Source organism: Chelmon rostratus, chromosome 7, assembly GCF_017976325.1.
Source record: "Chelmon rostratus isolate fCheRos1 chromosome 7, fCheRos1.pri, whole genome shotgun sequence".
NCBI classification, from domain to species: domain Eukaryota; kingdom Metazoa; phylum Chordata; class Actinopteri; order Chaetodontiformes; family Chaetodontidae; genus Chelmon; species Chelmon rostratus.
Genome location: NC_055664.1, coordinates 21,477,014 through 21,500,818, shown reverse-complemented (window position 1 = coordinate 21,500,818; position 23,805 = coordinate 21,477,014). Strand labels below are relative to the sequence as shown.

The window sequence follows — 23,805 nt, the reverse complement described above, 5'->3', positions numbered from 1 at the left end:
CATTATTGGCTGGTCGCCGAGAAAGGGCATCAGCAGCAGTATTACACCGGCCTGGGCGGTACTTTCCATCAAAATCAAACACACCCAACTGAGCAACCCACCGCTGCTGAACGGCTCCTAAACTGGCTGTGGAGAGGTGGCACAGGGGGTTGGTTTCGGAGATGATGGTGAACTTTGACCCCAAAAGATAACTCCTAAACTTCTCGGTAACTGCCCACTTTAAGGCTAGGAGTTCAAGCTTCATGCTGCTATAGTTTTGATCATTCTTTTCTGCCCCTCTGAGCCTCCTACTGGCATAGGCTATAACTGTCTTCCTGCCCCCTTGTTCCTGATACAGAACTGCCACTAAACCCAGGCTGCTAGCATCTGTCTCTAGTATTAAAGGGAAAGTGAAATCTGCATAGCCTAGTTGGTTAGCTTTTCTTTCAAATGCTCAAAAGCTCTTAGACACTCTGGTGTCCAAGATGACCTGAACAGCTGATTAGCCCGGACCTGGCTGCTCTCTCTAACGCATGCAGTTACAACATCATGGAGAGGCCCTTCAATCTGTGAAAACCCCTCTATGAACCTCCTATAGTAACTGCAAAACCCCAAAAATGACCTAAGCTCTTTTACGGTGCTAGGGACGGGCCATGACGTGACTGCACTTATCTTTTCTGGATCTGTGTCTATGCCTTGGGCTGAGACCTGGTGGCCAAGGAACCTAACCTCAGGCTGGAGAAAATGGCACTTCTCCATTTTGACCTTCAACCCTGTCTCCCTCAACCTCTTCAGGACTGTCTCTAGCCTCACCAGATGATCGCGGAATGTTGGCGAAAAAACAAGCAAGCCATCCAAATAAATCAACACAATTTGAAACACCAATTCACTCATTGTGGCCTGCATGAGGCGCTGAAATGTGGCCGGCACATTACATAATCCAAAGGGCATTCTCATGTACTCGTACAGACCAAATGGTGTGGTGAATGCTGTTTCGTGCCTGTCCTTTTCATGTACCGCAACCTGGTGGTATCCACTCGCATCGTGGAGAAGAACTTGGCACCACTCAGTGCGTCCAGACTTTCATCAGTGCGTGGGAGTGGAAACGCATCTCGTCTGGTCTTCAAATTGAGCCGCCTATAGTCTATGCAAAGCCTTAGGCTTTCACCAGAACAACTGGTGAAGCGTAGGAGCTCTCTTGAATTACTCCTTTTCTCAGCAGCTCAGAGACGTGCTCCCTTACCTCTTGGTACTGATTAGGTGGTATGCGGCGATATGCGGTACATTTTCAAGCCACGATCGATGACGTGCTAAGAGATTTCATAGATCACTTTGTATATGTTTACCTAGATGACATTCTGATTTACTCTCCCGATCTAGAAACTCACCAGAGGCACGTAGCGGCTGTGTTACAACGTCTACTAGACAATAAGCTGTACGTCAAAGCTGAAAAGAGTGAGTTCATGCCGAAACCATCTCCTTCCTGGGCTTTATTGTAGCCCCTGGAAGAGTGCAAATGGACCTGGCTAAAGTTAGCGCTGTGGCCGAATGTCCCACCCCTGATAGCTGCCGAAAGGTTCAGCAATTCCTAGGTTTTGCTGACTTTTATAGGTGGCTTCAGCACAATTGCTGCTCCCTTGCATGCTCTCACCTCCTCCAAGGTCCGATTCTCTTGGTCACCCGAAGCAGAGAAGGCGTTCCAGAAACTCAAAGCCAGCTTCACCACAGCACCCATCCTCATCATGCCTGATCCCCAGTGGCAATTTGTGGTGGAAGTGGACACTTCCAATGAAGGCATTGAGGCTGTGCTCTCACAACATGCTGAATGAGACGGCAAGCTGCATCCATGCGCCTTCCTGTCACGACGTCTGTCAAAAGCCGAAAGAAACTACGAAGTGGGTAACCAGGAACTGCTGGCGGTCAAGGTGGAGGTGGTTGGAGGGGGCTGAGCACCCATTCATTGTTTGGGCAGATCACAAAAATCTTGAATACATTCGCCAAGCTAAAAGATTAAACTCACGCCAGGCCAAGTGGGCGCTATTCTTTAACAGATTCTTTTTCTCTTTCTCCTTTGTTGTAGAGCTGTGGTCCTGCTGCACTCATGAGGAGGGAACGGGTACCGGCTACAATGCTCATGCAGTAGAACCTGATAAAGGTAGATGGGGGTTGACAAAGAGTCCGCCGTACAAACCTCAGATAGAGGAGCACCTTGCCATAAGGCCCATGAGGTAGCAAGGCCTTGCATGGAATGTGCATGCACCTGCAAGCCAATCAGAGAGCCTTGTCTTGGGGAATGGTTGCCCATATCAGTTAGGTTTGTAATATGCAAAGAGGTGGTCTGTTGTCCAGTGGGCAGTATTTCCCAGAGGGGAAATTCAGGTATTGCAGCAGCACAAGGATGGCAATCATTATATACAGAGGAAATGAAAACTGAAATCACTAGAAATAAGATAACAGTTGAAACTAGACAATTCTGGCACTGCCAAATTTTGATAGTGGCACGAGGGGGCTGCTGGTGTTATCTATACCACTGTTTCTCAAGCCTCGTCCTGGAGTACCACTGCCCTGCATGTTTTGGATGTATCCCTGCTCCAGCACACCTGATTCAAATGAATGGCTCGTTTTCAGGCCCAGTAACGAGCTGAGCATTTGAATCAGGTTTGTTGGAGCACACCTTACATGGAGCATAGATAGATAGATTGAGAAATTGCAGTGCAGCGGCAGCATTACACACAGTGAAATAAGTGAAAAATTGTGAAATAAGACTATAAAGAACAAAGTATACATAATAAAATATCAAAATAGCAAGCAGTAAAAAGATTTTATACATAATAATAAAAGAGCAAAATAGTAAACAGTACTAATGAACAAGTATTGCACAAAAAAGTGGCAGTGTGTAGAAAATAAAGTGTATCGTGACTGTAAGCATAGCACAGTGAAAAAAGTGAAAATTTGTGAAATGGGACTATAAAGAACAAACTATACATATGTGGACTGCCTTTGAGTTCTTCCAAGTGCCCACGACAATTATAAATCTGGTGAAACACTACTTCCAAGATCTGCAGTTTTGCCTCACAACATCAGGCTTCACCACAATGTGGCAACCATTGGAAGTAGGCATTATGGCGGGTTGCACCATCTCCCCTTTGGCCTTCACGATGGCAATGGAGATCATCATCAGAGCTTCGAAATGGGTGGTAGGAGGAGCACGTCTACCGAGTGGCCAGAAGCTACCACCAATACGACCCTATATGGATGACTTGACAACATTGACATCAACGGCCCCCTGCACCAAAAGACTCCTGGAGAAACTTCATCAAAACATCACAGGGGCAAGGATGAAGTTAAAGCCCAGTAAGTGCAGAAGCATCTCCATTGTGAAAGGCCAAGTCACAGACCAGAGATTTTACATTGGTGGAATACCTGTACCAATGGTATCAGAAATGCCAGTGAAGAGCTTGGGACGATGGTATGACGCAAAGCTCAAAGACAATGAGCAATTTGAACAACTAAAAAAGGACACCATCACTTACATGGATCGCATCAATAAGACCCTGTTGCCAGGAAAACTCAAGTTGTGGTGCTTCCAGTTTGGCATCCTCCCAAGACTCTTGTGGCCTTTAACTGTGTATGAGATCCCCATCACCAAGGTGGAAAAGTTGGAACGGGTGATAAGCACACAGCTGAAACAGCGGCTTGGAGTTCCACGGTGCCTAAGCTCCATCGGACTGTACGGGAATGGAAAATTGAAATTACCAATCACAGGTCTCGTGGAGGAATTCAAATGCACCAAAGCAAGGCTCGTCATGACCCTTTCTGAATCTGAGGACACAGTCATTCGAACAGCGCCCCCCCCGGGTGGCAACGGGAAGAAAGTGGACTCCATCAGAAGCTGTTCAGAGTGCAAAGTCTGCTCTTCACTTTACAGATGTGGTTGGCCAAGTCCAGCATGAGAGAGCGGGTCTTGGGCTCATCCCAAAAGCTCCTCTGTGGCACCAAGCAACACCAGTGCAGAAGAGACAGCTTGTGGTAGAGGAAGTCAGGAGGCAGGAGGAGGTAGACCGACATGCCAAAGCTGTCTCCATGGCTAGGCAGGGGAGATGGACCAACTGGGAGAGCCTAGAGAGGAAAAGTCTCAGCTGGCGTGACATCTGGCAGATGGAGTGAGCGCGGCTGAGCTTTACCATCAGAGCAACGTATGACCTGTTACCTTCCCTTGAAAATCTAAAAATGTGGTATGGAGAAGATCCCGCCTGTTCCCTGTGTCGAGCATCAGCATCCCTTAAGCACATCCTGTCAGGATGCACTACAAGTCTTACCCAAGGGCGCTATACTTGGAGACATAACCAAGTACTCAGAGAACTGGCATCTACACTGGAACAGAAGCGAATCACCACAAATCAGCTTCCACAAACAGCAACGGGAAAGGTCCACTTCCTACAGTTTGTACCACCAGGCCAATCTCAAGAACACCAAACAACACCAAAGGATGCCAGCATCCTGCAGTCTGCTTGAGATTGGAAATTGGAAGTGGACATTGGCAAAAAGCTTGTGTTTCCCCCAGAAATAGTGGCTACAACACTCTGGCCAGACATGGTCCTGTGGTCTCCATCAGCAAAGCTGGTTTGTGTCGTGGAGCTGACAGTACCATGGGAAGATGGGGTTGAAGAGGCGTATGAGCGAAAGAAAAACAAATATGCTGACCTGGCAGCAGAAGCATCCCAGAACGGCTGGAAGACCACCATCTTCCCAGTAGAAGTGGGATGCAGGGGATTCGTTGCAACACCGACCATCAGTCTGCTGAGGAAAGTGGGGGTAAGGGGACGCTCCCTTCAACAGGCAATCAAGACCGTGTCAAGTACTGCCGAAAGAGGCAGCAACTGGCTCTGGATAAAGAGAAACGACAACAACTTGGCACCAAGATAGCGAGAGATGGTATGCGGCCAGGCATACACCTGGCCCAGGGAGAAGGACACCCCTGCCATGCAGGGTCCATCGAGGATCATAGAGGGTATGGTATGGAGGGGGGTGTGCCTGGGACGCTGGGTACACCGTTGAGCCCTCTGGAGACGTCGTGGGTTTCAATCGATGAAGCAGGGTACCCACCTGATGACCCCAATGAAATACATACCCTCCTTTTCACCACTTCATACCGACTGCTATGTTCAAGAGTTCAAGAGTTACCTACTTACCAAGGGATTAAAACATCTAGTCCTATTAGCTTTACTTACATCAATAAAATATCAAAATAGCAAGCAGTAAAAAACAGTAGTGGTAAGATGTATTGTATGTGTGTGTGTGTGTATATATATATATATATATATATATATATATATATATATATATATATATATATATATATATATTAGCTGTTATTGTACAGTGCAATGGCATGTGGCAGGAAAGATTTCCTGTATCTGTCCCTTCTGTAGCAGCCTGTGGGAGAAGGTGCTCCGCTGTCTGTCCACTGTGTGATGGAGAGGGTGCCGACCATTGTCCATGATGGACAGCAGTTTATTCAGCGTCCTCCTCTCCACCACAGTCTCAAAAGACTCAAGTTTGAGTCCAAGTACAGAGTCAGCCTTCTTGATGATCTTATCAAGTCTGTTGGTGTTGCTGGCTCTGATGCTGCTGCCCCAACATACAACAGCAAAGAAGATGGCGCTGGCAACCACAGACTGGTAGAAGATCTCCAACATTTTGCTGCACACGTTGAAGGATCTCAGTTTCCTCAGGAAGTAGAGTCTGCTCATCCCCTTCTTGTACACAGTCTCTGTGTTGGATTTCCAGTCCAGTCTGTTGTCGATCACTACTCCAAGGTATTTATAGTCCTCCACCTTCTCCACCACCTCCCCTTTGATCTGCATGGAGTATTGGCTTACAGAGCAGAGCAGGGCAGCTGGTGCAAGATCCCTCTTTATTTAAATTTGGTGGGGGCTAACCCTTTAAAATTGAACTTTGATGAGAGAAGAAATGTTTGTCTACAAAAAGATCCAAAAATTATGTGCCTCCTATTCACTGTTTGGATTTTTATGGCAATTTTAGAAAAAAATTTCAGGCGATTTCTCACTGGCTCTGTCACTCTAACTAATGATGTCATCCACTCTAGGGGGAGACATTCTGAGCATTTTGTGTGTCTGTGTGTATGTATCTGTCGTTGTGTGTGACTGCGTATGTGTGTGTCTTCGTCTGTTTGTGTGTGTGCTTGAACTACACATTTATCAAATTGTCCCAAGTATTTTGAGCAAGCAGCCTAACCAGTTCCAGGTTAAGCACTTATTGGCAAAATAACAATGAATGAATAACAATTGAAATAAAAGGCACAAGGCATCTAATAGTGCTGTACTGTCTCAAGCAAAGTGCAGTAGTGTGGTCAGTTGCAGCAAAGTATGGCATAAGTAAGAGTAATATGACACCACCTACTATAACTGCATACACCAGAATAGTATATGCAGTATTACAATTTGTGTTTGTATTAATATTGAAGTAAGATGTAGTGCAAGAAAACAGTATAGAATATTAAGATAATATAGCATATTATAATACCGTATGATATTGTATGAGATGTAAGCTATTAGGTGAAATGTAGTATTACAGTATAACACAATACACATAGTATTCTATAAATAATAAAATATCATAAATATAATATTTATTTGAGGTGCAATATTTGCAGATCAGTCCAAACCAACGTATCTGTCAACGTATCTGTCATGTCCTTCAAATCCCAGTATTCATTATGTAGAACAAAAAGCATCAAAACTGATGTGGAACCTGGTGATAGCTACGCTTTTCTGTCCTTTTCCTCTGCCTGTGTCTCCTGGTCACCACTGAGCAAAGAGCCAGGAAAATGTGTACAATATGAGTACAAATAATAAAATTAAATAAGAGAGTAATTCGAGTGAACTGAAGGGAAATTTTCCAGCTTGAAAGAAGAGGCTAAAATAATGTTGGAAGATTTTTACAGTAACTTGTGTTTCTTGCTGGTTGCATTTTAATTTATTTTTTTTTGAGTCAGTACAGAACATAAGGAACTTTAGTTAGTTGTAATGCATTCACTTTATTTTCATCCTTATTTAATTTTATTTTTGTGATTATTGTCAAGCATGTTTTTTTCTCCATTGTTGTTATTATCTGCAAGAAACAGTCATTTCTTTGGCAGCATTATAGTTTAATTTGACACCTGAAAGATCTATTTTTCTTGCCAAAGACATACAAAGCATTGCTTTTCAATGCAAGATAAAACTTGTCATCCCTGAGGCCATAAATAAGAGGACTCAGACATCTTGGAACAAGACTAAACATTATATAATTAAAGTACCTGACATTAATAAATAACATTAAATCAATTTCAAGCACTGCAGCCTCTATGAATGGACACCACAGCTGGATGAGACAGAGCAGCAGCTGGAAAGCATGAAGAATTACTGTTCTGAGCCCTTTCCACATTGACTTTTTATTCTCTCCCGATGCAGCTTTGGCCACTTTCATTATTTTAACATAAGAGAATAAAATAGTAATGAACATGACCAAGAAGTAAAATTGACGTACGGCTGACCTGAGATGGTGCTGCCAACTGTGTAAAATGAACACCTGCACAGCACAGACATTGTATTGCTTGTAAAAGCTGAGGGTGACAGATGTAAAGACAATGGAGAGAGTAACAATGCAGGGTACAGAGCTGAGGAAGTGAATGAAGACAATACAAAGCCGAGCACTGCGCGTGGAGCACAGCTCTGCGTGACGGAGGGGCACGCAAATGGCCATGTAGCGCTCCACCGTCATTGTTGTCAAAGTTAGTGGTGTGACAAAAGTGTACAGAGATGATAAACTAAATATAATGAGACACATCCAAATCTGTATAGATATACCAAAATAGCTCAGGATGAGCAAGAGATTTGTCACAATTAAAATCAGACAATCAGACAGTAATGTGGTAGCAAATAAGATGTAGCGCATGGTTGTGTAGAAGAAATCCTTCATGAAAAAAGTCGCAATAAGTACACAGTTAATGCAAAGGAAAAGTGACACACAAAGCTGAACAACAATCACCTGTTCATTTATCTTTCTCATTAAGGAAGAGTCATTATGAGCCATATATTTTAGCATTGTGACTAAATACAGATGGATTTGACTCTGAAGACTGAAGCCAAAATCCGGAAATCACATATCATTATCTAAACTTTCTCTTCAGAAATATTCAGAAACCTTCTCACAGGGAAACAGGTGGAATTTGCTTTGAAAAGAAAAAAACATACCTCTATACCTTCCCAGCATTGATTTGACATCATGGCTCACAGTTACAAAGAGAAATGTTCTCTGCTGAGCACCATGCAGCCCTCTGACAGAAACTTTATACTTATGAGTGGGACACAAGGGAAACAACAAATTTAGCTTTGCACCACAATGTCATCATCACTACACACTGCTAATGCTCCTCACACTCAATTAGATACACTGAGCGCAGGATGAAATTTTTGAATGACATCAGTAGTTGGGCTTCTTTACAAAATGGAAGGCTACATGTGTAACTTTAAGCCTCTAATTTCTCTAAGTCTAAGAAACTCTGAACCCTACTGATTCCATTTGTAAGGGGACTCTGTAAGACAGAGTGTGGCCAGCTAGAGTCTCTCTTTGGGACCATGCGGCCTGTTCAGGTGAGTTTGCGTTGTAAGATACAGAGTTGGCTTGTTGTTTTGATCTTTTTGGTTGTTTTCCTGTTTCGTTTGCTTCTTGAAGGAAATGTTAGGGTTTGATTTCCTGCTTTGTTTGCTTCTTGAAGGAAATGTTAGGGTTTGTTTTCCTGCTTTGTTTGCTTTTTGAAGGAAATGGTAGGGTTTGTTGCTTCTTGAAGGAAATGTTAGAAGAGGCTGTTAAATCTAGTCTGTGGTTTAGGCCTCCACCTTCAGCACCCTCTAAATTTTCCACCCCTACCCGAACAAGGGTCTGTATCCAATCCCTACTTTCATCTTTTGACTCTACCTCTTTATTTTCTACCCCCTACCCGAACCAGGGTTTTCATTCCCACCCCGCTTTTTTTTTTTTGTGCAGTTGGTGAGAGGCAGGTGTAGATGATGGTAGTGTGGCAATCGGCAGTTACATGTGGCATCTAGGCCTGTGGTAGCATTGTAGCAGCTAACAATAGCTAAAGCGGTGAGAGTATGATAGTATCTTAGCAGTTAGTATTGGTAGCTAGCAATTAACATTAACAGTATAGGTGAATCTAGCTTTATTGTCTTCTTCTGTTCCTCTTAGCATGTAGCGGTTAGCACGTAACATTAGCTAAATGGTAGCATCGGAACTGTATTGTCTTCTTCTGTTCTTCTTAGCGGTTAGCATTAGCATTAGCAATAGTTAAATGGTAGCATCGGTACTGGCCACTACCTGGAGCATCTCTGGGTCAGTTGAACGTGGCAGTGCTGTTTGGATTGTGTAGGAGCAGTGTGAACTGGCACTAGGGGGGGTGACTCTGGGACGCCGGAGTTCACTGCCTAACCTCCTGGAGGTGTAGTGGGACTAAGTAGGCGAAACGCTGTTGAAGGGAGGTTTCCACCTGATGACCCCCAGAGACGTGTTAGGACTCACTGCTCTTTGGCATGTATGGCAGATTAGAGCTCCAAGGTTCTTCACTGAGAATGAATCCTCTTTTTGAGCACAAGTATCTTGTGTTTAAATTAACTAAGTCTAAGAAACTCTGAACCCTACTGATTCCATTTGTAAGGGGACTCTGTAAGACACACGTTAAGGGAACTAAGTAGATCCAGCTGCTCCTGCTCAGATAAAAGCTAACTATTTACACATCTACACCATGAACATACCCATGACCTTAGTGCTGGATGTCACCAAGTCTTAGCTGGCCCTGCCAGACACTAAGGCCAGCTGTCAGTGAGAGGAAGGTGCCTGTCATGTTGCAAGATTTGTTTTGAAAGAAAAAGAGAGAGAGATCACTCCAAGCCAAGGTCCTTTGTCGTAAGAGTTGCGGTCCTGGTGCAATGAGCCCAGCACAGTACAATGCTCATGTGGTAGAACCTGATAAAGGTGGATGCGGTTGACCGAGAGTCCGCTGTATGAACCTCAGATAGAGGAGCACCTTGCCATAAGGCCCATGAGGTAGCGAGGCCCCACATGGAATGTGCATGCACCTGCAAGCTAATCAGAGAGCCTTGTCTTAGAAAATGGTTGCCCAAATCAGTTAGGTTTGTATTGTACAAAGAGGTGGTCTGTTGTGCTGTGGGATTGTGTCCTATGGACATACACCGTTAGCCAGGGATTCGACCAGGCACAGCTCCGTCGCATTCCAGCTACGACACGGTTTTGTTTCATCCTCCGTACAGCTTCCAATCCAGCCAGGAACATTTCAGAGGCAAGGTATTTTGCCTGCCTGATTTTGCTGTTTTAACTTGCTCAGATTTTGCTGACAGGGTCGTTTTTCTTGATTTTTTGGGTTAATATTGTCAGTACTGCTTACAAACAGGGAGTGAATGACACAATAATGTGCTGATGGATTTGGTGTTTTGGAGTTTTTAGCTGAGCATTACTGCAGCACAGGAACACAAGACCACTGCATCATGGGAACTGTTGACTGGTGACTCAGATGTGGGTGTCGGCCAGACCACTGACTTGGAACCAGGACATGGTGGTGGCTGACACATGGGTTGAAAACCTATAAGACACAGGAACTGATGTTAGCAGTGAAAACAGGAACTGGGCAGCAGAGAGACACAACGTCAGCAAGAGCCATGCTTCTTTCCAGAGGGCTCCCCTGAAGGTGACTCCAGGGCAGGATCAGGCAGGTTGTGGGATGGGTTCGTGCTCGCCGACTGGTCAACTGGTTGGAAGCGAGCAGTCTGGAGGCTGTCTGGCTCTCGAACAAGGTCCATCTGAAAAGAGACCAGGGAGCTGAATGTCATAGAGACAGATGACAGGGATCTTGGACATCTTAAAAGCTAGCCAGGCCACTCAGAAAGGAGACTCCTGGGAATCAGAGGTGTCCATTCATAGAAGCCGCTGTTCTTAAAATTGATTTAATGTTATTTATTAATTGCAGGTACTATAATTATATAATGTTTTTTCAAGATGTCAGAGTCCTCAGGGGTGACAGGTTTTTCTCTTGCACTGAAAACCTTGACTCCGTGTGGCTTCGTCAAGAACAAGTCATTCTTTCAGTTGACAAATTAAAACTATAATGCTGCCACAGACTTATTGCAATTAATACCTTATTTATTGAAAGTCTTTCATTCAGTGAACATGTTATCAGTACATATGCCCTCAATTCAATTTCTTGTTTTGCGCACTGGCTTGTTTCTTGATTGTACATGATTAGCATACTTTTCAACCATTAACGTCAAACAGAATATTTTACAGTATCTGGATCATGTTGTCCACGAGAAAGCTCGTTAATCCATCATACAGTTTGTGCCCCATTGAATCCTCCAGTACCTTCATGTACACGGTGTGAGACTGGCTACCTGTTGCCTGTTTCTCAAATGATATCAGAGCTAATGGTGGCCTGACTTGATCACTGGTCATTGTTGGAAATCTTCACTTTTTTCCTTTCTTTGCACTACTTGTTTGGTGTGTTTGTAATGAGTGTTATGTGGTTCAGTGAAAATCACATCCTGTTACACAGTTCTGATGAAGTAATGCAGTTTTAAATGTAAGAGTTGACATCTGTGACCCATTTTGATATTAAATGATGATTCAGAACATCATAAGAACACTGTACTAGTTGGATTAACAGCAGCTAAGAAAGTGATTAGTCTGCGCTTCTCTCTTGCCAGCGGATACTGAATTCTTTGGTAAAGATCCAGTGTGTAGCATTTATGGGGATGTATTGGCAGAAATGGAATATAACATTAATAGAATTGTATGAATAAGCTTACAATTATGTTATTAGCAGCGTATAATCACCTGAAAACTGAATTTCAAACACATCTAAATGACGTGAACATTTTAAACCACAGTTTAGGTTAAACACTTTGTGTGTCATCATTTATAATGGAAAGGCATTTTTTAACAGCCTTTGCAGTATTCCGTGTGGTCTGTCATCTTAACGCATACCAATAAAACAATGGCTTCTTGCTTGTTGAATCTGCTTTATTATTTCTATTATTATTATTATTAGCTCTTTGGCAGGTATAGAGGCAGATTAGAGCTCCAAGGTTCTTCACTGAGAATGAATCCTCTTTTTGAGCACAAGTATCTTGTGTTTAAATTAACTCAGTAAACGACTGAGTATTCTGTGACCAACTATCCTAAACAAGGACAAAACAGGAAAATGTGAATGAAATATTTTATTTGTCATACAGCAAATATTATATATTGTCTCCTATCTATTTTGATAGTTAACAGTAATTATGCTAAATATAGAACATACTGTATAACCAATATAGGATAGGTTTGAGGAAAAGATTACTACCTTACATGATGTTTGGCCCTGCTAGGTGCATGGCTCTAGGAAGGACATTGCAGGGCTGTTGGTGCACCACTTTGATCCAGATTGAATGACTATTGGATGAATTGCCATGAAACACTTTACAATTGTACAAACATTTGTGGTCCTCATGGGATGAATCCTACCAGTTTTGGTGATCCAGCCATTTTAAATCTAGCAATGCCATGTAGCACCACCAAGAGGTTGACATTTTTGTTTTTTATTAAATGTCTTGACAGCTACTGGAGGGATTGCTGTGACATCCGGTACAGACATTCATGGTCCCTAAGTACAGCCCGCGCTTAAGTACAAATTCATCGAGCTGCTAGCATGTGCTGCAGACTATTAACCTTGTTTCTGTTCTTTGACTTTCAGACTTTTCAGTTTGATCCTATCCAAAATCCCAGGTGTGAAACCTCCCCCAGACCACAGTCCAGACCAAACAGCCAAGGCTTGGTCTGAGGAAAAGATCAAGCTAAAACATGGTTCAGTTCGTTTCTAATGTGAAAACATTTTTTGGATGGTTCCAACTTTTGCAGCAAATTTGTTATGGCAGGCTATCATTAGAACCACAAGAAGGAAAAATGAGCCGTGGCAGCACCTGGAGAGAGGAAGAGGAGAGGTGAACCTTGGTAAGGAGTTCGGTTCGGACTTTCAATTGTGAAAGCACCCTCATATACAATTTCATCATACAGTGCAATTATATAATCTTATACAAGCACTTTGATCATAGTCTTGATAACAACAATGAATTCTTACTGAAGTCAATAGTTTTTTCTTTTGCCTCTTACGCCATCCATCTTCACTTGGAGCAAAACCAACAGAGGATAGTTTAAATAATTAATGAACCAATTAACTGTTACCGTTAATGAGTATTGCAGGAGCTTATTTGCCATAAGAGAATAGCATTGATAGGCTCATTACCAACACTGATCTGTTTTGAGTCTAAATCCACATGGAGAACAACAAGACATGACTGCAGAGGCTACCATAACCATCATATTCCCTCATGATACCACTGTGTTAGCTGCTGTTAACAACTGAGTGCACAGAGCAGACAATGACAACAATCCAAAATTTGATAGCAAAACAAATTGTCTGATACAGAAATAGAAATAGTGAAATGGTGCTAAGTTCATCATGTTGAGGTGGATTAGATTATATGGTTTCTGTTTTTAGTTCTGTTAAATAGATTAAAGTCAATGTGTTTCCTTAACTCTGTGATTTGTGAACTGCTGACACAAAATATACCCACATATCTCTTCCAAAATCGAAATTAAACTGCAGTAATCCCTGGCTCATTTAGACTGTCCACCCTCTTTCACTACATTACATATGTGTGCAGTAATTCAAGCAAAGTGTAACAAAAGAGTGCTGCAACACATCCAATGTAGAATTAAAACTATGTGCTGAGCACCTCTACAGTAAAACGTATGGCAGCTACCAAGCCAGTAGGGCCAACAATGGCAGTGTAGCAAAAGCAGACACAGTGTAGTTATATGGCCTGTCCAATCTTCTGCGTATCTGCTCTTTTTTTTTTTTTGGTGAGAGTTGGATTGGAAGTCAGCATGAAGGTAAGTCAGGTCAGTGGGCCAGTGGATTTATGATGGCACAGCCTGATAAATGCAGGGCCTTGTGATTGGTCAAAACATCATTTAACATGAATACAGGGCTTCAATAGGAATGCTCACCTAGTGTTCTTGTTTATACAACTGAAATTTCAGTACTTTTTTAAAGGCCAAAAACTTTATACATTTATCACGATAGATGCAAACAGTGACGATTATCCTATGTAACATTTACCAGTAAAAGTACCTCAAGGCATGAGGCCTTATTTAGTCAGCCAAAATGTGTTGTACTACAAACATACCTGTACTGTCTAATTACAGCCTGAGGAAGTGTGTTAGTGGTGGTTGGTCATGACTTTTGAAGGCCCTACTGACAATATTAAGCAGATCTAGTATCTGCCAAAATATAGTGATTCCCTCTTTACTCAATCACAACAGGTTGCCAGCTGTTCGCATGGCATGTTAGATTTGCATGCTTGTTGACCTAAACATGCTGTTTGTCAGTTGGTCTAGTTGTGGGCTCAGGCAGTGTACTGGCTAGCTTAGCATGTTGTTAGCATGCTAGTTAGCTCCTTTAGTCAAGCCTTCATTGTCTCTGTGTACTGTCCGAAACAATTAATGTGCACATATTATAGTTGCACTCTTGTCTGTTCAGGAATTGTCATTTGTTCTCTGACACTATTGTCTGCATTGTGGACAAATCAACAGCAAACACATGGGATGGCCACTCTTGAAGTCACCAAAAGCAGGAAAACCCCCTAACTCTTTGCTAAAACCTTTCCAATGGTAATGCATTGGTGTATGTGGTCGTTTTGTACAACTTGTCTGCATGCTCTTCTTATCTTTAAACATATGTTGCTATCTGATTGCTGGTGTGGAAGACAAGGAAGTGATGTGCCTGGGGGGTCCAACAGACCAATATAACAACGATCAACAAGAAGCCTTGGGCTGCTGGCATGGCTGCAGACCAGAGTATTTCTAATTTTGAGCTCACACGCTGGTTCCATGCAAGACTAGCGACTAGACTAGACTAGAAGGATCTAACAGCTGACTCTTCATCAGATTATACAGCACCTGATAGCAGATAATCTTTTTGTCAATGTTTTGCATTATCAAAAGCAAGAGCAACAAGTGCACATCAGCCAGCTTCAGGTCTTTATTCTTTGCTTTTATGCAAGCCAGAAGATAAACCAGTCTCCTGATCACAGGAAATGTACTGTCAATCTTATACAACAACATCATGATAACACTAAAAGGTGCTACGTGTGGAAATCGAAGATCGGTGGCTTTGGTGACTCCCAGTGGTGTTATCAAAAACACACCATGGCAATCAGGCCAATGTCCTTGGATTGCTGGCAACTGTTGAAATGATGTAATTGCTATTTCATCAGTCTCCAATCAGAATAAAAATTAGCAAAAGATAGTTTAAATTATTCATGACTCAGTTAATTGTCAGCTTAATGAGTTTCACATGACTTTATTAGCTATACAGGAATAGAAATAATTGGCCAATTAGCAGTGTCACTCTGTTTGTAGGCTAAATCCACATGGAGAAAAACAAACCATTCGTTTGTTTGTGCTCCCACAAGCGTACTATCCCCTTGTGACAAGTCTGTGTTAACTGTTGCTGGTTTCCAGGTACAGATGCCAGACATTGACAGCAATTCAAAAGTTGAGTGAAAAAAGTGAAGTTCAGTCACAGAAGTCATTGCTTATTTCCTGGGTTTTGCTGTAATTGATTACACTAGTTTGCTCTCATGCAGCTATGATGACATTTTACTCAACTTAATTGGTGGAATTTGGGGTTGCTCAAACTTGCAAACATCAGCAGGTCAAGAAGCACATTTTTAAACAAATAAAATTCTGTAATAAAAAACATTCAGGTATGTCCTGGTGGCTCATGGGACCATGTAATTATTGGACACTTCAGCAGTGTTCAGCTTGAGCCATTTACCTTTAGATCTCATACAACCGTTTACAACACCCCCTTCTCTAATCTACAAGGTGACTATAATCAGTATTTTTATAACGATCAAATGGCAGCATGAAAATATGTGACAATGTGAATGGGGTCGCTCGTCATGACGGACCTACAGAAAACTATTACCTGAATCGGCAGCTCTGCCTCAGCCTTACTGAGCTTTATAGTGAGTTTCAGCTCACTGTTTAGCTATCCGGCTACAACTTTACCATTGTGGTTCACTCTCATCAGGATCGTTTTCAGCCACAGCAGGCAGCTGTTGTCAGTGAAAACAAACCATAAAAACCTACTGTAAACAACCTGCTCAGCATCAGACACAGTTGGAGAATAGCTGATGAACATAGTGGAGCATTTAGCATTTAAAAAGCCACACATTTCTGTCAAGAGTTGACCACAACAAAGCAGATCTAAAAACAGAGTGAATATTGGACTTATATATATACACAGTGGACAGAAATACTCCATCTGCCCCTCCAGATGTGGTATCAACTTATAGAGGCTATACTATATACTATACTATACTGTATAGTATATTGTACTATACTGCACTGTACTGTAAAATGGTCAAATAGTCAATTGTATACTACAGACTCATCAAGCATCAATATATGTGTATGTATGTGTATGCATTTCTGAGACAATATGACTGAGTGATAGGATCCAGTCATATAGCTTAAAGGCCATAGGCCAATCCAACATTTGCGGCCACTTCATGCTAGGGGTGGGCAATATACTGATTTTGTCCCCGATGACGTGTTCTTACACGACATGGATTGTGTAGCACCATCATTACCGTGACAAATGTATAAGCATATTAAAAATAATGTCCTTTACTGTGGCTGTGATGACAGGCAGGTGTACATACTCATAGAACAGGAGTTACATCAGATAACTGCGATTTTCCTCGCTATAATGCAGACAATATGTATAGAAGGTGTATGTTATGAGTCGTTTTAATATGTGTGGAAACATCTCGCCAACACACAAAGTAGGTTACTATACTTATCATGGCCGATGAGGTGGGCTGTTGGAAACAGCTGACGATGACGACACTGTGCTGAGCTAAGCTTGGTGTTCCCCTTGTGTTATAGTTGCCCCTACAAAGTCACAGTCCTCTCTGTGAAGGCGACACAGAGCTCAGCAGAAGAGTTCATCTATGGAACTGTGTGCCACAATACCTTGGTATTGCAAGGATGGTCTGGTAATCTGATGGTTTTATGCCCTTTGACGTGTTGATGGGTTTATGTCAGATTTATTGTAGGTACATGTGATATTTTTCTGATGTGTATTGTGTCAACTAAACTTCAACCGGTTGCTGCAGTGAGGATGTTTGTGCCACAGAAAATCTGAACATCTGGCTCATACAAATATTTTAGATTACACTGACAGTTTAGTCATAGATGAGTTCTTGAATTTGGGATCTGTCTTTAGATCTAAATTAATAATCCCAGTGTCTAAAACCCTTGAATATTTCATAAATATAAATGGCAGCCAATAACTCTCTGATTGGTGGTGGATCCTCAGTCTACAAGATCAGCGATCGGGTCATTTTAGTTCAGGTTTTGGTGCTAGTGTTCCTTTGCATCAACTTTTTGCTAATCACAACTTTTTTTATGAAGGATTTCTTCTACACAACCATGCGCTACATCTTATTTGCTAATACATTACTGTCTGATTGTCTGTTTTTACTCATGACTGATATCCTGCTCATTTTGAGCTATTTCCGTTTTACCATACAAATGTCATTGTGTCTTGTTATATATATTATTTTGTCTCTGCACACTTTTGTAACACCACTTACTCTGACAGCAATGACCCTGGAGCGCTACGTGGCCATTTGTATGCCCCTGCGGCATACGGATCTGTGCTCCACACGCAGCTGTCTGTGCTGTGTCCTCATCATTCACGGACTCAGCTCGGTACCCTGCATTGTTATTATGTCCATTTTCTTTGCATCTGCAGCCCACAGCTTCTATAATCAAGGCAGAGTGTGTTCTGTGGAAATATTCATCTTGCACAGTTGGCAGGGTCATCTTAGATCAGCTATAAGTCAGTTTTACTTCTTAATTATGTGTATCATCATTGTATTCTCTTATATCGAAGTCATGAAAGTGGCCAAAGCTGCATCAGGAGAGAATAAAAAGTCAACATGGAAGGGGCTCAGAACAGTAATTCTTCATGCCTTCCAGCTGCTGCTCTGTCTCATTCAGCTCTGGTGTCCATTCATAGAAGCTGCTGTTTTACAGATTCATTTGAAGTTATTTGTTAATGTCAGATATTTTAACTACATTACTTTTATACTTGCTCCAAGATGTCTTAGTCCTCTCATTTATGGCCTTAGAGACGAAATGTTTTTTCATGCACTGAAATACTATGCTCTCTGTGGCTTGTATAAGAAATCACTAGATGTATTTTAATTGATAAAGTCATGATATTATGAAACTAAAATTTGTATCTCTATTTATAATATGTTTCAACACAAAAATCTAATTCAAATGAGCCGATGGATTATTTTGCAACCAGCAACAAAACAACTAAAACAATCATAGATTTTTCTGGGGATGTAGACATTTGCTGTTCATGAGGATGTGTGATTTTATTGTACTGATGAATATCCCTTTCCCTGTACATTTGCTTGCAATACATTACGGAACACTATTTTCATCCCATGACTGTTTTCAATTCGATATGAAATACATATTACCAATTAGCAATCATGTTTTGCTATTCTCAAAGTTATGATTCTACTAACATTTTAAAATCAGTTTAAAAAAATCCTATTATTTGCGACCATGAGAACTTGAAAATAAATGTTCTTTTGCTGCATATTTTGAATGTGTGCCTGTATCATTAATACTGCAGCCTCTGGCTCCATAAATCATTGCTCAATGAGCAACAGTGTACCACATACCATGAAGGGTAAAGATCAGAAAGAGCTATGACATTGTTTGCCATACAGGCAGTACTGCACTGGCATCACCTGTCAACCACATGGGGCATTTGAAAGCAAATTTTGTCACATAACACTTCTCACTGTGACTGGTTTTGAGTGAAATGTCTCAAAATCTATTAGCTGACATTTGGCACACACATTCATGTCCCCCTAAGGGTGAAATGTAATACCTTAGGTGCATCCTCATCCTCTTTACTTTTCACCTACCGCCATCATTAAGTCAAAATTTCAATTTGTCCAATATTGTGGTTTATGGCCAAATACATGAAAAATTAATGGCACTCCCATCAGACTCAGCTGCACTTTGTGTTTACTGTTAATTTACAAATATTACCTTGGCAGCACCCTAACCTGATTGTAAACATGGTGATATCATCATGTTAGCGTTGTTATTTTGGGCCTGTTACTGTAGAATGCTAGCATTAGCATTTAGCTCTAAGCACCACCGTGCTTAAGTACAGCCTGAGACAGCCGTTGGCACAGCTGTAGACTCGTAGGTCTTGTTCTTTCTGCCAGTCCAAATTTGTTTTTGATAGTGAGTTTAGAAATTCTGGAAAGTCTAGCAAGAAACCAAATGAAATGCGATTTTTGCAAACTGGAGCATCCCTGCACCATGCACCATCATTCACAGCCTCAGCTCTGTACCCTGCATGTTGTTTCCTCCACCTTCTTTGCATCAGCCTCTCTTGTAAAAGGACTTTTGCAACCTTAGCTATCTGAGCTTAGCTCTGAACTAGGGTTTGTCATTGCTACAGTTCTGCCGATGATGCTTCTAGCTTGGTGATAGTGAACTGAATGCTTTCTGCCTGTTCGCTTCCTTTAACAAAGCCGTCCGGCTATATTTGGGTGGATGAGCCCTGCATGCCTTCACAGAATTCCTTATTCACCTCTTCAACACCAAGCCAGTCTAACTTCCATTTTCCTGAAGAAGCAGCTTTTTTTCGTTGCTTTTTTTGCTAAAGGTTGGAGCTTTTTTTAATGAGACAGCATCGCAGCAGCCAACTTCACTGCCTGACCTCCGCCAGGTATCGTAACAGGGAACAACTGCACTGTTTGTGTAAGTTTCTTTTCCTACAACCGCACATCTTACTGTCGATGATGCAGTACATACAATTAAATATTTTCTTATGATGCTGCCATCAAACCAGTCATTAATTTTTAGGCAATCTCTCAAAGGCAAATAAAATATAGCTGCAAACAATTCTTGTTTGAAGTGTCTTGATACGGCAGCAAACAGGGATCCACCAACACACAGTATTAAATCATGTACAGTACACCAATTCATTTTATTTTTTGCTATTATTTGAAAACAAACAATAGTTTTATAAAAACAAACAAAAACAATATGATCTGATGTTGGATAAGCCCCACTGCCACACAATATATACTGGAGATTCAATAATCATTTTCCAGAAGCTCCAAAAGTGGCTGATATTCACAAATCAAATAAATACTCTTAAATAATGATTTATGCCATAGTAACGAATTACAAATTGTTAGCAATTCAATTCAATCTGACTGCAAACATGGAAATATCTAACAGGCTCAAACAGGAAGAGAGACACAATCAGGAAATCAATATTATCTCTATTTGTCTTAGTCCTCTCGCAGATAAGCCTCATGAAGCTCATGTTCCTCACTATCTTCTCGAAAGGCAGCATATTCTGCCATCCGTTGGATCTCTTCTACTTTAGTCTCGGCCAACTTTTTCTCTGCATCCACTGAGAGTTTCTGTGCCTCCTCCACCTGCGACTGGGCCACCTGAATGTTCGTCCTCACTGTGATAGCTGCCTGCTCGGCTCCTGGAAACACACAGATGCAAACATGCATTTTTATATACAAATCTCGACTGAGTGACAACGTCTGATCTGTAACATGGACAGCGCATGAACTGGATTTGAATGCTTTCATTATTCCAGCCTCATAAATACAATAGTTTTTCAGCATTACATCAAGCCTAAAGAAATACAGCTGCACTCTGGCACACTCACCTGAACTGTGTGCTGCCTCAGCTGACATTTTACACAGCTCGACAGCATTGATCCAGGTTGACTCAAAACGTCTGCATTCAACTAGTCTCTCACTAACCTGTTAGGACAAAGACATGAGGCCAACTCAATACAATAGATATATCTTTTTCTACTGTTTTTGCAAAGAGTAAATGCTGATTTGAACAGGAAAAACTGAACGCTGGAGTAGATTTAGGTTAATTTTCAACAATCACAACACAATCTAACCTGTGCACGGTGGCCATTGATCACCTCCAGGAGCGAATCCTCCTCAGCGGGGGTCAGTTTTCCCACTGAGGCTAAATACCGTCTTTGAACGGCAATGCGTGCGTAGATCGCCTGTTAGCAAACAGAGGGAAGACGGTCAGGGACAGTGCAGGGCAATTTTAAAAATAACATTACAGTAGTGGTATAGCTGACATGATGTCAATCACACATGACTGGCGACACATGATTAAACAAGTGCTACTATTCTTCAGAAATGCCAAGTCTGGAGTTGTACATGTGCCAACCTCTTATTAAATGCAAAAATATCAAGACAAACATTCAAATCATGATGACTGCATCAGGTCTATGCTCATTTTTACCTAATAATGTGGATGTTAATGAACCCTGTATTCTGGCAATCATAACTTGTTGATGTAATGTTTCACGTTAGATGAAAACCCACCTTTGAATAGGCTGTAATGGCATCTATGAGGGCCAAGGTGGTCTGAGAGAGGAAAGTACTTGAACTGTCTGTAACCACTGAGGCTGCTCTTCTGATCAGGGAGTCATGAGAGAGGTTTTCCACTTGCTACAAACAGAGGAAAGAAATGTGCATTTTAACTACTTCCTTCAGTTTCTCCACATACAGAGCATTTTTTGTAGGGATGGAAGATTTGTGCAGCTGCACTTCATCACCACCTGACAGGAGACTGACCCACCTGTGCAAAAGGGACAGCACAAAGCCCACGGCCTACACTTAAAGATGCTCTGCTCACGTCCGCGGTATCTGTCCATTCCCCCACCTTCAGCACTCCGGCCTTCCTGCTTCTGAAGAGGACACTCTCAGAACTGCTGTGGAAAATATAAGCAGGTTATCACAGCAGCCATGATCAATGGTATTTCAGCTCAAAGTTTTGTAGTGCTGAGCAATAATCTTATGGTTTGAAGATCAGTACTTTGCTGAAACTTATCGAAACTGGCATTTGCACATGATAGATTTTACAGTGCAGACTACATTCAGGTAGTCGCGAAGCTTCACTAGGCAGCACTTGGCAGCACAGATCTAGGCTATGTTCCAGCTGCATACTATATGGCACTGGCTATTCATAACATACCTTAGGAAACGGATACATGCTGCTCCTCTCCTGAGTGCACCCTTGTTTGTCCACAGCAGTGAAACGTCTGTCTGATTTTGCAGAAGTCCTCCAGCAGCACGGCTGGCGCACACTGAACACTGACGAACAGCTTGCATTTTGCAGACTGACTTACTCCACTTGAAGAATGTACTTGATGTGATGAGTATAAAATTAATTATTGATCGTAAGTTTTCTGTTTGGAAGCTATTCAAGCTAATTCAAACTAATCTGCTCACCGTTGCCTTGTCTTTGTAAAATCAGAGAAATAATCTTGTTCCCTGCTCCCAATGTTTCAGCTTGCTCGATGATGTCCAACTGTCACGTCCTGTGGGTATTTGTAAGGCCCCAGCACCACTTCATTGCGTAAAAAACATTGATCTGTTGACACTGAAATGTGCGTATTTGGCTTTCTGAAACAGCCCAAAGAGGCAGGAATTACGTCTGTCTCTCTTGCTCTGATGTGTTTATGAGTTCTGACTTTTGGGTCAGAACTGAGCTGTTAGGTTTTGTTAAACTTTTGACACATTAAATAAAAAATGGCTCTGGATCACATGCAATGAATACAACATGTTACAAATCAAAATGATAATGGTACAATTCTGACTATGCCAAATGCATTTTCTTTATCACCTGCCATGAAAATGCCTGTAGCCATTTTGCATTACAGTGCAGAGACTTGGCACAGAAAGGGGCACAAAATGCCACACTTTGAGCTCCATTTCTTTTCCTGCTGAAAATCAGAAAGCACTGATGATGGAAACCATACGTATGTAATACAGCTGAAGATCTGCCATATACCGTACTGTGGCAGCTTTTACGTTGCAGGGTGCTAGCTTTCACATCAGATGAACCAGGAACTATGGCGCTTGTTATGCACAGTCAGAGTATTCGAGTGGCCCAAAATGTATTTGACAAATGAACATGAACTTACATACAGTCATCACATCCATGTTGAATATTGGTTGGAAATCCTTTGCTATGTATGAATCTATGAATTCCACCACCTGTTGTTGTCTTCAGCAGTGATGCTCTGCAAGGCCTGCACTGCAGCTCTCATCACATCTCACTTATTTTTGGGCATTTTTATCTTCAGCCTGGCCTTTAGCAGGAGAAGCACATGGTCAGCTGCATTGAGGTCATCAGGTTACAGAGTTGTCGAGTTGAAAAAATGCTGCCATTTAGCCCTGAAGAAGACATGTCTAAACATATGTACTGTTTCTGCTAAAGCTGAAAATAAGCTAACAACATTTCATTTGATTTTAGTTAATCATGACTGCCCGATTCCAATATTATTCGATTTGATTGTTTTTTAACGTTGAGTATAAACTATTCTGAATGAGAAAACTGAGTAATATGATGCTGTAAATGTATTAACCTCACTACAATATAAAACCTGACTACATCCAGCTGTTGCTCATTTACACAAACTGCTGACCTTTAGGTTGTCCTCATGTTATATGTAAATTGTCAAGCACTTTAAATTCAGAATTTTATACCTGCTAAAAGATGACTGAGTCTGTTGATTCATTGCGTCACATA

The 23,805-nt window shown here is 41.7% G+C and overlaps 3 protein-coding genes across 4 annotated transcripts; 1 reads left to right on the top strand and 2 right to left on the bottom strand.

Moving 5' to 3' along the window:
- Positions 1-7,143: 7,143 nt before the first annotated feature.
- Positions 7,144-8,076, bottom strand: LOC121609294 (odorant receptor 131-2-like). The gene has a single exon (XM_041940883.1). It carries the CDS (start codon positions 8,074-8,076, stop codon positions 7,144-7,146), a length of 933 nt encoding a protein of 310 aa, XP_041796817.1.
- Positions 8,077-17,445: 9,369 nt separating this feature from the next.
- LOC121609452 (odorant receptor 131-2-like) lies at positions 17,446-18,378 on the top strand. Its single transcript, XM_041941095.1, has one exon. It carries the CDS (start codon positions 17,446-17,448, stop codon positions 18,376-18,378), a length of 933 nt encoding a protein of 310 aa, XP_041797029.1.
- Positions 18,379-20,510: 2,132 nt separating this feature from the next.
- Positions 20,511-22,382, bottom strand: diabloa (diablo, IAP-binding mitochondrial protein a). Of its 2 annotated transcripts, none has more exons than XM_041941201.1 (6): positions 22,246-22,382; positions 21,850-21,982; positions 21,594-21,719; positions 21,152-21,262; positions 20,906-21,002; positions 20,511-20,716 (listed from the first exon to the last, which is right to left on the bottom strand). In XM_041941201.1, the coding sequence occupies exons 1-6, from the start codon at positions 22,380-22,382 to the stop codon at positions 20,511-20,513; spliced, it is 810 nt and encodes a 269-aa protein (XP_041797135.1). The 2 variants fall into 2 exon arrangements, with proteins under 2 accessions (XP_041797135.1, XP_041797136.1); XM_041941202.1 differs by having other exon boundaries at positions 21,850-21,979.
- Between the last annotated feature and the right edge of the window lie 1,423 nt (positions 22,383-23,805).